Here is a 15,101-nt window from a genome sequence, read left to right as displayed (position 1 = left end):
AGCCCCCCGAGAGCCTCCATCATATCCACAGTCCACCTCGCTGACAGCTTGATATCTGAGATTTAATTAAAGGCCAACAATTGATTCCTGCACTGTTTTCCTCCTGGTTCTGACCTTCAATCAGACAAACTCAAGTCCCAGCCTCCATCAAACCCTGCAGCAGCTGTTTTTGTGCACATTCAAGCAAAGAACAGAAGGGGCGGGACTAATTAGAGAAACCAGCTGCTGTTGTTGTGGACGGCTGCGATGAAAACCTGCCGGGCTCCTGAACCTCCACAGTGCAGGATGTCGCATCACGAGAAACGCTGCAAGTGGGTCAGAGGTTCAGGCGGGACGACTGAAGGTCCACGCTTCACGTTTTCATCTGTATCAGCTCTTCTGCAGATCAAACCCCCCCGGGACTCCTCCTGCCTGCCACCGATCCTCTGCAGGGAGCCGCAGAGAGGAAGGGACAAACAGACCGGGAGATGTCAGCGACGATGAAGCCGCGCTGCTGGACGAGGCAGATGCTCGGGCAGGGGATTCTGGGCTGAGGCTGGAACACTGTCACATCTGATCTGGGTGTTCTGACGACTTGCCAAGTCAGTCAGAGTCGGACTGTCAGTCGGTCAGGGGGACAACGGACGCTCTGAACAGCCGCGGATCAACCACGAGGACCGGCAGGGAAACAGCTCCGGCCTCAGACTCAACCGTTCACGCACGAATGATTCAATCACAAACTTATATGTTTTTAAATCTGTCTGCTCTCAAACGAGTCGAGGGAACGAGCAACATTTCTATATCATACTTTTCTCACACATCGTAACAAAGTGTATATTCTGCCAACTGACAGTTAATTAAAATCTGATGAATTCTTGATGCTTCTGTTTAATGAAACTATTCAAATGTCAAAACACACAATATAAGGCAGAATGCATCCTGTGGACAAGAAACCAAGAGAGATGTTTGTCAGATCTGCTCAGTTTAAAATATTCCTGTCTGGTTCTCTGACAGTTATTCAACTCTTCTCTCTGATATTTTCAATTACGCTGTTATTTTCCTAAAACGACACAAACATACAAAGATGATTTTCAGCTGGAATTGTGAAGAGGACAGCTGGTGATTGACTGGTACGTAGAGCTCCAACTCAGCCAACCAGTGACTGAAACCATCGTTCACCAGACGTTTATACGGCTGCACATATTTCTTGGGTTGTATTTCATTTTTACAAATGTCACTAAGTAGTGTCATTGTGAAGAAACATCCAGTCATCAAGCTCACCTGCATCCAACTGATCAATACCAAACCAAGAGGACTGTAAATGCATGTGGCTCATATATCATTTATATCTGTTCTTTATAAAACTGCCTCCTCAGATTCGCTCTCCTCGCGCCCTCGTCAATTAAAGATGAATCAGGTAAATGTTTTAAGAAAACGATTTCTCCTTCAACAAGTTTTCTGAAATGTAAAGATGAGACGATATCTTGTTATAAATGCTTGAACAGTTTGGAGCTCTGCTGGTTAATTCAAGCAAAACCTCTTCATTTGACTAATTCATCAAAAGCAGTTGGTCCTTCATTAATAATCTATAAAGAATGTCGGTGCTCTGTCAGAACAACAGAACCCTCAGGTGTAGTGTGCAGGTAAAACAGGAGAAATCAATCCGCTGCAGGAACCAAACAGCTCCAGGCTTTGAAGCTTCTCATCGGTACCACCGGGAGACGCTCACTGCAGCGGAAGAGGCAACACGACGCCACGCGGCCTCAGACGTCCTGTTATCAACGCCGCAGTGTTTTCACACGGACACGAGGTTCAGCCTGAAGAAAACAGAGAGCTGACAATCTTGTTGGAAAAGTACAATATCGTGTTATATCTGCAAAGACGTCGGGAGCCTGCAGCTGACTGGGAGGTTTCCAGCTGCTGCACCAGTGGAGCCACTTCACACGTCTCACAGCTACAAAATGTGATTTGTACTGCGAGAACCTGCAGGAATCCTCCCGCTAGACCACCACACGTCCAACAGCAGCCGGGTGTCGCAGGCACACGGTGCAACACCTATCTTCATGGAACAATCCTGCAGCCTCTCGTTAGAGCATTTTTCTGAAGCCACAGCCGGCTTCTTCGTACCTGGAGCGCTGATGTTCACAGATATCAGTCGACGGCGGTGAGATGTGTTTCAAAGATGCAAGAAATTGGGCAAAAGGTGTTTACATGAGCAGAAAACCACAGCAGTCAGGCACCATCAGCATGAAGCTGGTGAGGAGGTTTGGGTTGAAAACTGGAATAAACATCATAAATCCTCACGTGGAATACAAGCAGCTTGTTCTTAGAGGCTGCTGGACTCTGGAGACGCAGTAAAGAGTCTGTGAATCTGTGAGATTGTTGTTTTCTTTAATAAAAATCAAAACCTGAGCTCTTTGTCTCTTCGAGGGAGCTCCGATCTGTGAGGTTATGACTCCATGTGGCTGTGATAGCTGGCTGTAGGATCACTGTGAGACACTGGGAGCCGTTTGCTCCCTCTGCTAACAAAGAATGTTTGGAAACGATGTGTAAATGTTCAGGTCGTACAGAGCTGCAGACAGAGAGGACATGTTTCAGCAGGTCGGGGGTTATTCCTCACTGATAAACCATCTGTGGGTATGAATATGGGTACACTGGCTACCCTTCTTTGTCTTTTAGTTTTGTATGCACTGTTTATGGCATAAAAACCACTTGTTAAGGGTTCGGAAAATATCGTGGTTTGGCTTAAAACACCTCAAAAACATGGCTAGGGTTCGGGTTAGATGTGCCGAGGTCTCACCAAACATATCTGCTTTATTAAAAAGATTGGATTCTTGTCGCCACAAACGCAGTGTAACCTTTATAAATGTCAGAACCGTGTGGTGGATTCTCTTGGATCATCCCCTCCGCCTCCTCACATGGAGGGATGTTCAAACATGAACATCGGTGGTTTTCCTCTCGTAGACAGTTCACAGTCTACTAGAAACGACCAGACCAGGTGAGCACGGTCGACTCGACCGTGCTCACCTGGTCTGGTCGTTTCTAGTAGACTGTGAACTGTTCCTGTTCAAAGTATCGATGTAGAAACACAAGCTCAGATTTCCCATTTTTGCTATCTGTGCTCGTTGCAGCAGCAGCAGCAGCAGCAGCAGCAGTGTGGCTTCGTGCTTTTGGCATCACCTCCATGTTTGCTGTATTAACTGTTCTGTGTTCTCTAATCCTGAATCACTGTTCGCTGTAGTTTCCATGTGTGAACTGATCACAGATTGTCTCCGGGGAGACGCTGAAGCATCCGTCCATCTGTCCATCCGTTCTCTGGACTTCCACAAATGTATTCAGGAGGAGGCTGGACAGTATTTGTAAAACGATGCCTTTCTTTTTATCTGCGTGTGGGAATAAATATCTTCTATGATTAGATAAAGGAAAGTAACAGAGCGTTTTCACTGCAGGCATGAATGTTCAGCCTGTTTTCTCGGCGGGTTCTGTAGTTAACAGTCTTCTCCTGTGATGCTGGTTTGTCATCTTCAAGTGTTTTCGCCTCTAAATTGTTGTTGTTGTTTTTTTTATCAAACCTCTCCTGACTGATGGAGCTGCAGCGTTTTAATCTGTCACTGTGTCTCCCTGAGAAATCATCTGGAGGTAGGAAGAGTATTCTTATTAGCTGAATGACTCTGACTCCCCCCTCCTTCCTCACACCCTATCCGCTTCCTCCTCCTCCTCCTCCTCCTCCTCCTCCTCCTCCTCCTCCTCCTCTCCTGGCTGAAGCACACAGGCCACCGCAGTGCTGCTGGTCTGACGCTCTGAGCTGCAGCAGACAGCTGACATGTCGAACCTTTTTGGATTCGTGTTGTTTTTACCTCCTCCTCTTCCAAACACACAGCGCGCAGCGGAGCCGTTCAGAGGAATTAGTGCAAAATGGGGAGTTTAAGAGGAAAAGTGAGTCTCTCTGTCCCTCCACCAACTCCTACTATCACTCCAGCAAAGTGACTAAAAATTCACAGGACATGAAACGATGGAGGCAGGAGGAGGAGAGGAGCCTCTTCATCAGCTCGCCAACTGGCTTTTGGTTGCCGACGATGTTTCAGAACCCGAACAGTCGGCTTTTGTCCCCTTTGTCTTCTCTTCCCCAGGCGGAGCTGATTAACATTTCACTCACGTCCAATTCAAAGTTCAGGCTTATAGATGAGGGGAGGCGAGGGAGAGAGGGATGTGGGAGGAGGAGGAGGGAGGAGGAAGAAGAAGAAGAAGAAGAAGAGGAGGGAGGGAGGGAGGATGGATGGATAAAGCGAAACCCTCCAAACACCCACGTCGGGGCAGTTTCTCCTGCCAGCCTCGGGTTTTCTTCTGCATGTGAACGTGAAAATGCATCGAAATGGAGAGATGGATGGAGGGATGGATGGAGAGGTGGATGAAGGGATGGCGCAGCGCAACACTTTGCGGGCACTTCTTCTACCAGGCTGCGCTGCGTGCGTCTGCGCCTGGATGCAACAGCCTCCTTCCTCCTGGCACGGATCGGAATGATAACCAGGTGTGAGCTCTGTTTTTTTTGTGTTGGTTTTTTTTGCCACTGAGGAGCTGATGTTGGACACCAGTGCATGCAAAGAAACTCCATCATTCAAATTCTGCCACAACTCAATTCTAACAGCAGTAAATGTGCCACAGTAACCTGCTCCGCCGCTCACATTCTCCGTGTTCAGACGTGTGTGCATGCAGCCACCAGCCTGCCTGTCTCTCCCCTCAGCCAAACCCTGCACAGCAAACACACACACACACACACACACACACACACACACACACACACACAGAAAGAGAAGCCCGGGTTGGTGTCTTACCAATGTGAATGATGGAGTCGGCGCTCACTGTGTTGCATTGCAATATCCACAGGGAATGAAATAACAATGTCAGCATTTCCATCTCCAGCTTGAGCCAAAAAGGCGCATCCACGGATCCACCTCGCTGATTTTTGTGTTTTTTTCCAGTGATGAGCAAAATCCAAAATAAGCGTCGGTGCGTAAAAGCGGCAGCAGCGGCGGCGGCGGCGGCGGCGGCGAGGAACAGTGTTGAAAATCACCACCGAGGAGTAATAAAAAACCAAATCCCAGAGACCAAACTGTTGGCCGGAGTCGAGAGGAAGAAGAAGGGTGGAAAAAAAGAGATAGAAGCGTCCAGGGCTCCGGAGAGAAACAAACCCGGGTGAGTGAGGAGGGGAGCGGGGACGGATGAGAGAAGACACCGGGGGTTTGTTTCAGAGGTTGAGATCCGCCAGACGAGCAGCTCTGACTCTCTACCTCCGAGTCTGAGACATAACACACTGCAAACTGCGGAGGAGGAGGAGGAGGGACGCTCTCTCTCTCTCTCTCTCTCTCTCTCTCTCTCTCTCTCTCTCTCTCTGTCTCTCTCTCTTCTCCCCCCGACCCACGTGACTGCAGAGCCTCTATCTACGGCGCTGGAAGCCCGACCGGAGAAAAGAGAGGCGAGGGATGGAGATGGAGATGGAGATGGAGAGAGATGGAGGGATGGATGGGAGCCGGTGCGCACGGCGGCTGAGACCGGGTGAGAGGGTGTGAGGCGCAGGGGAGGTGGCGCCACGGACGGACCCTCGCTTGCTCGGTAGGTTTTGCAGTGTGAGTCGGACACGGTGGATGAGGGGGGGTCGTCGGTGCCGGTAATGAACTTGCGACAGTCGGGCTGCACGTCTCACGCGTTGAACGCGCTCTCCGCTCCGCCTGAAGTTGGCTCATTCAGCGCTGACAGGAGGAGCCGTCACCGCCGCGCTGGATGGACTCGGTGTGCTGCGCAGACATCGCATCGCTCTGCTCGTGTTTGTGGCTCCGGTGTCCGTGCGTAAATTAAACACACTGTTGTTTTTTTGTCCCGATTTCCTTTTTCTCGGACGGAAAGGAAGATGAGGCAGTTATCCAGCAGATGACACGACCAACTTAATCTCAGCAGACGAGTTGCAGACGCCTGAGTGAATATCGGATCATGCGTGACATCGGTGTGAAGCGGTGTTTCCCCCCCGGCTGCTCGGAGAGGATGACGCGCGGCGCGCGGAGAGGAGAGAGTCCGGGCAGGTTCCACTTTAACCCTGATCTCTTTCAGCTCTGAATGAATATACACCCGACATTCGGTTCGTGTTCAGCGGTCATGTTGCGCTCAAACATTTGGATAAACGCTTTGGCGTCGCCGCGTGCGTAAAATCTTCCCAGCGCCGCTCGGAGGAAGCTCCAGGAGCAGAGAGGGAGCGGAGACATTCCGACGCGCTGAGGAGGACCAGCGGGTCGTGATAGCAGGGGGTCGGGAAGGAGAAGCTGGGATTAATGGGGAGATGGACTCATCAGCTCCGGGCAAAGGAGGCTCGGACACGCTGCAGAGGAGGAGACGACGTGCAGGTTTCACATCGTGGTAAAGTGGATCTGCTGAAGGTTCGACACTCTGCTCGGGTTTAATGAACTCTCGGGTGTGTTTGTGACCCAACCTCGGCGTGTGTGCATGTGACGTCACTCACCTTTCCCGTGATTTCAGTCCAGGTACGCCGACAGAACCTGCGGGAAGAAGACGTGGATGTGAGGATTACTACACTTGACCTTACAATTAAAGGATATTTCTTGCGAATGAATACGACTCAGAAATGTCTTTTAATTGTTCGGCCAAGTCTAGTTCGGCGAGAGTCCTGAGATGAAGCCTCACAGAGCCGCTGGAGGTTCTGGAGCCTGCTGAGTTTCAGCACCACGCCGGACCGGACAGCTCCTCTGACACTGTCAGACTTACAGCAGCGCAGCTATGGAGTCCCGGGAGGGACAAATGTAGCTGTCAAAATAATATTCAATGATGATACATGAAGATATTACGAGAGAATATTGTCTTTATGTGTAATTAATATCCAGTTGCAGAAAATTGAGGAAAAGTGAAAAAGTCATCCGCTAAAGAGAGAAACTCTGAAAAAGCTACAAAAAAGGGTTAAATCTTGAATTTAGAATATTTTTTTAAAGATAAAAAATGTATTTTATGACGTCCCGATGATCGTCTCAGGGTGTGATGGTACCACACGTTTGTTATTATGATCAATAATGAGCCTCAAAGCTTCAGTGTGTAAGAATTAAAATTTTAATCATTAATTGGTGAAGAAATAAGAGTTTGAAAGATGTTTTATGTCTTCTGAAGTTAGCGTGCTAAGTAGCTAGTTCCTGACGACAGCACTCGAGCTCCCATCCTGTGTGGAGTCAGCCAATAGAGCCACTAGCTGCACGGCTAACTGAGCTAACTAGCTAATGAAAGCTAACGTTAGCAGAAATCAGTGGTTTCTCTGATGAGATGCTACCACTAGCTGTTTGGAGAATGATGTCGACAGGTGGAAAGTTCCAACATATTGTGCCTTTAAAGAACGAAAACAACAAAATCTTTATCACAACTTTGAAAAATAAAAAAATACCTGACAGAAAAAACGCTTGAAATAAACTAGAAATATATGTTTGAAACTGGTTCATGACATTGTGTTCTCTGGAGGCCTGAAGTAAATCTGTTTTTGGAGGAAGTCAGAGAGTCGGAGTGGAAACTGTTTGATTCTCTGTGACTTTGATCCTGAACGAGTTTCTGAACTGATCTGTGACGCTGATGACGGACTGATGTGTGTTCGGTCTGTTGATGTCGCCCGGACGCTGCTGTTGTGTTCACAGTTTCCCGGGAGACTCTTCGCTGTCACTCACACATTCATGTAATCACAGTGAAAGTAATTTACTGTCCGGGCTCAAATCAATAAGATCGATCGGTATCTGTGTTAACGCTTTTTTAAATCGTCCTCATAATTCTAATTCTGATGGCACCAAATGATTTAATCAACACAAACACTGTATTTATCATCAGCATCCATTCATCCAATCATCATCTCCATCATGTCTCTCTCATCCGTGTCAGGAGTCAAAGTCAATACTCATCAATAATCCTGACTGTCATCCTCTTTATGATCATAATCATCATGATCAGTGTGTTAATGTAATCCTAATCTTTGTCTGGAATGATGCTCTCCTCAGCATCCTCATGTGGTACATTTAATTCATTAATCAATAAATCTGAATTATTTAATAACATGTTTACAAAATATAGAGAAACAACGCACAGTATTAATATAAAATATGGTGTATTATATTTCTTAATGTCTTATTTTAAATGCTCCATCACTGACACACACACACACACACACACACACACACACACACACACACACACACACACACACAGCTCAGACAGCTGGTGGAACATCACACCTCCTACTGGCCACCAGCTGCTACTGCGGTGCTTTTATTCTGAAGGGGCAATAGAAGGAGGAGGAGAGGGGAAGTGCTGTGAGTGGAGAGAGATTTCATAATAAAACGATGCATGTTAAACACACGAACAGGAACATTAAATCGATTCAAGCATTCATCAATCAGACACTCAGTTATTGGCTCTGGTGAAATGTAACTAAGTAGATTAACTCAAGTATTTGTACTTTACTTTATTTATCTTCCACTACATCTTAGGGGCTAATTCTGTATTTCTTTACTCTGTTACGTTTGTCTGACAGCTTTCATTCCCTTCTCCATCGACCTCCACATGTGTTGATTTGATAAACTGGAGGATGAAACATTCCTTTACGTGTCGAGGAAATCCTCCTTCTCAAACTGAACAAACTCTTAGAAACACTCCTGGATTTATAATAAAGAGCCTCTTCACGAAGCTGAAACAACAGGACAGACACTTGTCGTCGTAGTGGAGTACAGTTTAGTGCTTTCACTTGACAGTGAATGTTTTTACTGATAATATAGTTGATAAATTAGATATAAGAACATTTAGACAGTGTTTAATATCAGTGTTTACAGTTATAACTTCCTCCACAGTCACATAAACAGTTAAAGGAGCACTACGTAGTTCTGGGGAATACATTTAAACTCAGATCATTTTAATATTTAGAATATCAATGAGGTGATAAAGTTGAACTTTTTTTTCTATACAAGCTGTTCTCAATGGAAAATAATGCCCCAGCAGCTGGAAGGGTGGCAGGGTCCGCCACATAAAGCACAGTAAAAACAGTATGAAGCTGCGTTATCTCTTCACATCCTCCCTGAGACCTGCTGAGCTTCAGGAGATGTAGCAGTTTTTTGATCTGTTTCCATGATTCCTCGACTCAACTCGTAATAGTCGTCGTGTCTGCATGAACACTGCTGTCTCCACCGCCTCAACACTTTAAACACATGAGTTTCTCTCTGGGAGTGAACAGCAACAATTATTTTATAAGATGAAATGTCTGAAGAAGAAGGAGCGGCGTTTATTTCTCCCCCGATGGAAACTTCATCTTCAGCCGCCTCCTTCCAGCTCAGCAGCTGACGACACAGCTGATCACACACGATAACAATCGTCGTCTCTCCATCACTCGGCATCGTGTCAAATGTCGGCCCGGAAATCATCCGCTCACCCTGAAAAGACTCCTCACCCTCCAAAAATAAAACCCTCTCTCCTCTCGCTCCTTCCATCTGTTCTGTCGGCGGTAACTCCAGCGCGGGTGACAATCTAATTGCATCCTCATCTCTCTCCGGTTTAATGGGCTGTCAGGTAGCATCATTACACTCTTTCATTGCTTCCCCGCGCAGCTCACATATAGACAATAACTGATAGTGTGTGTGTGTGTGTGTCTTTGTGTGTGTGTGTGTGTGTGTGTGTGTGAGACCATACAGCTAAAAAAAACAAAGGTGTCTGAAAAGCGGCTACAGTACAGTGAGTACAGCACAGACGTGTGCATGTTGTAACGTTCCCAGATTTATGAGCACCAAATGTCCTGAAACGATAACACAGCGTAGAGAACTGTTTGGACTCTTGGAGCAGCATCCCAAATTACCGGAATAAATGCTGGCAAGTTTCACACCTGCAAAAACCACAAATATGCTGAAATTTTGAATGTGAAATAATTGAGAAAGAACTGAGGATTTGTCCCCAGAAACACAGCTGGAACATGTCCTGACGTCTCATCAGAAACGTCTGGTTTTGTTGCCCCACCACAGCTGTACAACGTCTTGTCCCACAGCTGGAAAATGTCCTGACGGTTAGTCTGAATTATCAGATCTCAGTCTCAAAGTCTCGTAAAAAATGTGAGTTTTGTTGGCCTCAAATACCTGGAAAATGTTAAATCTTACACCTTGTTGAAACTATCCAGCGGTTGAACACTTCAACATGTTGAAACGGCGTCGCAGACAGAAGGTTTTCAGCCATGATGTCTTGATGTTTCTTGTTGTAACAGTCATGACATCTCTTCATGGACAGTGTTCATTCTGCAGCAGGCCGTCATTGTCAGGAGAACCATCATATAAGTGAACTGAAACACAAAGTTTTCATAAACACACATGCAACCGTAGGTCGCTCACTGCCAATCAACCTATTCAGTTGTTTAAGTATGAGCTGTAGAAGTTTATCTAACATGACACTCAGCAGTCTGACATCATCAAATCGAGTCTCTCCTGAAGTTAAAGTGGTCTTTGTCCGAAATCTGAGAGTTCCCTTGATATAACGCAGAGCAGAGGAGGAGAAAAGGCTTTTTATGTCTGAAAGAAGTTCAGCAGAGTCATAAGACAAACATGAACATGTTGATTTCAGCAGAGACTCGGAGGCACTGTTCCCTCGACCACCAGCGGAGGAGCAGTAATCAACTTTTCCAAACAAAGCAATAATGTTGTGCAGATGAGCGCTGAGCCGCAGGGAGCCGCAGACAGATCAGATCACATCCATCAGCACTGAGACGGCTGTCTGAGGACGACTGCAATAAGACTTCTGAGCAGGAAACCGTGTCACGAGTGTGTGTGTGTGTGTGTGTGTGTGTGTGTGTGTGTGTGTGTGTGCAGGGCCGGTCTGTCACTATAAATACTCCTGCCACTGTAACTGGAGTAAAGTCTAAAAATAATTTACCTTTCACATTGAGAGTTTTTGATGACTCACTGAACTCGTGTATTTTTGGAAAGGTAAGAATCTGAGGCCGGCCAGTTGCTCTGCTGTTTGCTTTCAAGAGGCTTTTTCCCTCTGAGGATGATCTGTGAGAAAGAACCAAACTTCACTCCTTTTAAACTAGTTTGGACGACGGGAATAAGATTGAAACAATTTAGTTTTCCTGTTCTTAAGCTTGATACTGGCCCCTCTGTGTTTGCAGCCTGAGTGACGCTGTACATGTGGCGTGGGTTTCTGTTTGACCCGTCACACTCGCCGCTGATGGACTGAGGAAAGAAACATTTCTGAAACACAGAACGGCTCTCTAACTTCTGTTCGGGTGCGTGAGACTTTCAAGCCGGTTGGTTTAACAATTGCAACAAACAGCAGACGAAGCCGCCATGACGTCACCCAAAGGTTTCCAAAGAGAGGGATGAAGCTCAAAGTCGGCAGGAGCAGCTGCAGCCATCTTGGCCAGTCCTGACTCCGCCCAGCTCACAGTTGATCAGTAACGGGAGCATGGGTGGAGCTGAAGTGAGCGTAGTATGTTAAACCGAGCTATCTAAGGGTAAATTAGTTTGATCTCATCAGACATTCTGTTTCACTCTGTTATCCTGCAGTCTGTTCTTCTCCCCATCTCCTCTCTGTACATACACATCACGAGGCTCGTTGTGCAGAGCGGCTGAGAAGTGACAGTGAAGATAAATCCACTAATTAACCCCAAAAGTTTATACACCTGGCTGTTTATTTCTCCAGAGGCTCCCGGCTCTGTCCAGGCGCTCTCCTGCAGAGCTCATCAGCTACACGTTCACTCACTAAGCGGCGTCTGTACCACAAGTCCTATTATTCTCCAAATGCACTTCAACACTACGAACAAAGTAGAGGTGATCTGACTGGAATCAGCTGAGGCGAGGCCGAGCAGACAGACAGCTGATTCTGCAAACGAGTCACGAGAAGGTAAATTAGTCACAGTGACCAGTCTGACCCATCCGAAGAAGAAGAACTGGGTTGGTTTCGTCTTTCAGGCCCGGAGGTTGCTGCCTGGTTTGCGTCAGTTGGAACACTTCTGACCCAGATAGAACATTATAGTCATTATCCAGTAAAACTCAAAGACAGAAAACAATCCTGTCGCTTTCAAACAGACGAGGACTTCATCAGACAGCAGAGTCTGACAGGTCTGTCTCGCTCTTATCTGACGCCTCAGAAGTGAGAATATCAAAAGAGAAGAGAGGGACTAAAATAAGTTCAAGTTGACTTTAAAATCAAGTCCCTCTCTCTTTCATTCCACCCGACTCCTCCTCGACCACGCTGGATATCCAGGATGCTGCTGACCTACCAACCAGTCTCTCCCTTCAGGCCGGTTATCGCTGCAACTTTTCCATCTCTGAAGTTGAGACAACACTCAAATAGTTGGATTTTACAGGGAAATTAAGTCTTTTTGGGAATGCAAGGACAGGCAGGTGAGGTCAGTGCGTCATCTTTAATTCATTAAATATAAAAAGATTGATTTTTTATTTTTTTTTGCTGTTGCCTGTCCAGCTGTCCTTCGACTGAAGGCAACAGGTTGGGCTCAGCTGTCAATATGTTGAACCCTCTCTGAGATTTTTGCTCAAATTCTCAGGCAGCTGAGATTTTCAGGGATGTAATGAGAAACACAAACCTGCTCAGAATATGAACGGACCACTTATTGTAAGAATCAGGCTCTGCAAAACACTTCAAGGACTCCTGCAGTCAAGAATACAGTCCCCATCTGCAACAGCCTTTCCTTCAGTTTAAGTAACAATTATTAAAAACTAATGTGGAAAAACTGAGCCTTTGTCCCTCTCTCCCTAAACATCTGCCACGTCTGATTCTTTTACTTTATATCATACATTCTCTGTATATTCAAGATATAAAGTACAACAATATTAGTACAACAGTTCTCGCTGTCCTCCTCAGAACTACATGTGACGCAGCAAATGAACAAACACACATTTCCCTCCATCATAAATGACTGACCCGCTTGCTAAAGATCAACATTATGATGATGTAATGTGACGAGCACAAGCAGCTAAACACAATAGAGTGTAAAGGATACGTGTGTTTTACAGTTCAGTAGGAAAATTGCTGCACATTTGATATTATAAATAATGAAGCTTCTAGAAAGATAAAAGCTGTATAATGTCCTCTGATGATTTATTTTCCATCATCATTCTATGAACTGAAACATGTGAATGTCTCAAATGATGAAGCCTTTTATAACCTTTGGTACCGTCAACTTTAGGACACACAGTAAATGAAACATCACACGATGGTAGACTCGGGTCATTTTATTGAAAAGCGTCTTCTGCTCATGAAGAGAGTGAACATGTCCAACAGGTGTTTACATTTCACATGAATCTGACATCCATTCACCTCATAACAATCTACAGTGAGCTCACAATCAAACTAACTGGTGTCCAACAGTGAAGCTTCTCCCCCAACAGACAACAGAAAGTCACTGATTGAACCTGAGATCAGATCAAAGGTACAAACTGCAGAGAAACAAAATGATTCTGCTTGTTTTCTGATGGTAATGTTGTTAATAACTGATTACTGAAACAATTAAAGAAACATAACAAATGCTGAATCAAACAATATGCACTCAAGCAACCTTATATCCCAAAATAATCAACATAAACATAATCAATTCATCCATCCATCCATCAGGGCAGCTGTCTGAGCAGGGACACCCAGACTTCCCTCTCCCCGGACACTTCCTCCAGCTCCTCCGGGAGGATCCCAAGGCGTTCCCAGGCCAGCCGAGCAACATAGTCACTCCAGTGTGTCCTGGGTCTTCCTCGGGGTCTCCTCCCGGCGGGACATGCCAGGAACACCTCCCGAGGAAGGCGTCCCGGGGGAATCAGATACAGATGCCCGAGCCACCTCAGCTGGCTCCTCTCGATGTGGAGGAGCAGCGGCTCTACTCCAAGCTCCTCCCGGGTGACAGAGCTTCTCACCCTATCTCTAAGGGAGCGCCCTGCCACCCTGTGGAGGAAACTCATTTTGGGTTAGGGTTAGGGTCCCATCCGCTTCACACTCCCGAACCAGATCCCCTCCGGCCCGTGGCTGCGCCTAGAAATTCTGTCCATAAAAATAATGAACAGAACCGGTGACAAAGGGCAGCCCTGCCGGAGTCCAACATGCACTGGGAACAGGTCTGACTTACTGCCGGCAATGCGAACCAAGCTCCTGCTCCGGTCGTACAGGGACCATACAGCCCTTCAAAGAGGGCCTCCGAACCCGTACTCCCGAAGCACCTCCCACAGAATGCCATGAGGGACACAGTCGAATGCTTTCTCCAAGTCCACAAAACACGTAGACTCGTTGGGCAAACTCCCATGAACCCTCGAGCACCCTACGGAGGGTATAGAGCTGGTCCAGTGTTCCACGGCCCGGACGAAAACCACATTGTTCCTCCTGAATCTGAGTTCGACTATCGGCCGAATTCTCCTCTCCAGTACCCTGGAATAGACTTTCCCCGGGAGGCTGAGGAGTGTGATCCCCCGATAGTTGGAACACACCCTCCGGTCCCCCTTTTTGAATAGAGGGACCACCACCCCGGTCTGCCAGTCCAGAGGCACTGTCCCCGACTGCCACGCGATGCTGCAGAGGCTAGTCAACCAAGACAGCCCCATAACGTCCAGAGACTTGAGGTACTCAGGGCGGATCTCATCCACCCCCAGTGCCTTGCCCCTTGAGGAGTTTCCGAAACCACAGGTTCTCATGAGAAATCAGCAGAACCGCAGGATGTTTGGTGGGTTTCTGCAACATTTCTCAACAAAGCTCACATGTGACGACTCCGGCTCGGCCCGACACTGCCGGGCCTCACAGATATCCTCCTGATCTCACTAATCTGAGCTGCCGGGGATTCAGATGTTCATAAACTGTTGAAGCACTTTCACTCTTTAATTTACAGATTAATAAAATATGGACTTACTACTTCAACACTTTCAACAATAACAATAGGTCACTTTCCAGATCCAGAAGAACCAGTTAAACAACTTCAACCACTAGTCAGTGGGGATAATGGAAATATAGTCAGCCTAATAAGAGTTACTGTAGTTAATGTGTTAAACGTCTATACCAGTATACATTTACACACCTTGACATGTACAGAATATGACCCTATTCATCATTAGCTGCTGCTCTCGGTT

At 46.7% G+C, this 15,101-nt stretch overlaps 1 protein-coding gene and 1 long non-coding RNA gene across 3 annotated transcripts in view; one reads left to right on the top strand and one right to left on the bottom strand.

The window, feature by feature from the left end:
• LOC115571190 (glutamate receptor ionotropic, delta-1-like) overlaps nucleotides 1-5,292 on the bottom strand; it is a 418,849-nt gene extending 413,557 nt beyond the window's left edge. The window contains exon 1 of one of the 2 annotated variants that reach the window (XM_030400350.1): nucleotides 4,812-5,292. In XM_030400350.1, coding sequence (XP_030256210.1) covers nucleotides 4,812-4,893 — 82 coding nt within the window. In that variant the 5' untranslated portion in view covers nucleotides 4,894-5,292. The remainder of the gene's footprint in view (nucleotides 1-4,811) is intronic. The other variant, XM_030400349.1, reaches the window with a different exon arrangement.
• Nucleotides 5,293-5,307: 15 nt separating this feature from the next.
• On the top strand, nucleotides 5,308-7,513 carry LOC115571192 (uncharacterized). Its single transcript, XR_003981886.1, has 2 exons — nucleotides 5,308-5,589; nucleotides 6,510-7,513. It is a non-coding gene; the product is annotated as an uncharacterized LOC115571192 (long non-coding RNA).
• The last annotated feature ends 7,588 nt before the right edge of the window (nucleotides 7,514-15,101 follow it).

The sequence above is a fragment of the Sparus aurata genome, chromosome 20 (genome assembly GCF_900880675.1).
Source record: "Sparus aurata chromosome 20, fSpaAur1.1, whole genome shotgun sequence".
Classification (NCBI taxonomy): Eukaryota; Metazoa; Chordata; class Actinopteri; order Spariformes; family Sparidae; genus Sparus; species Sparus aurata.
Note: the sequence above shows the minus strand (reverse complement) of the source record. Positions and strands in the feature narration are given on the sequence as shown.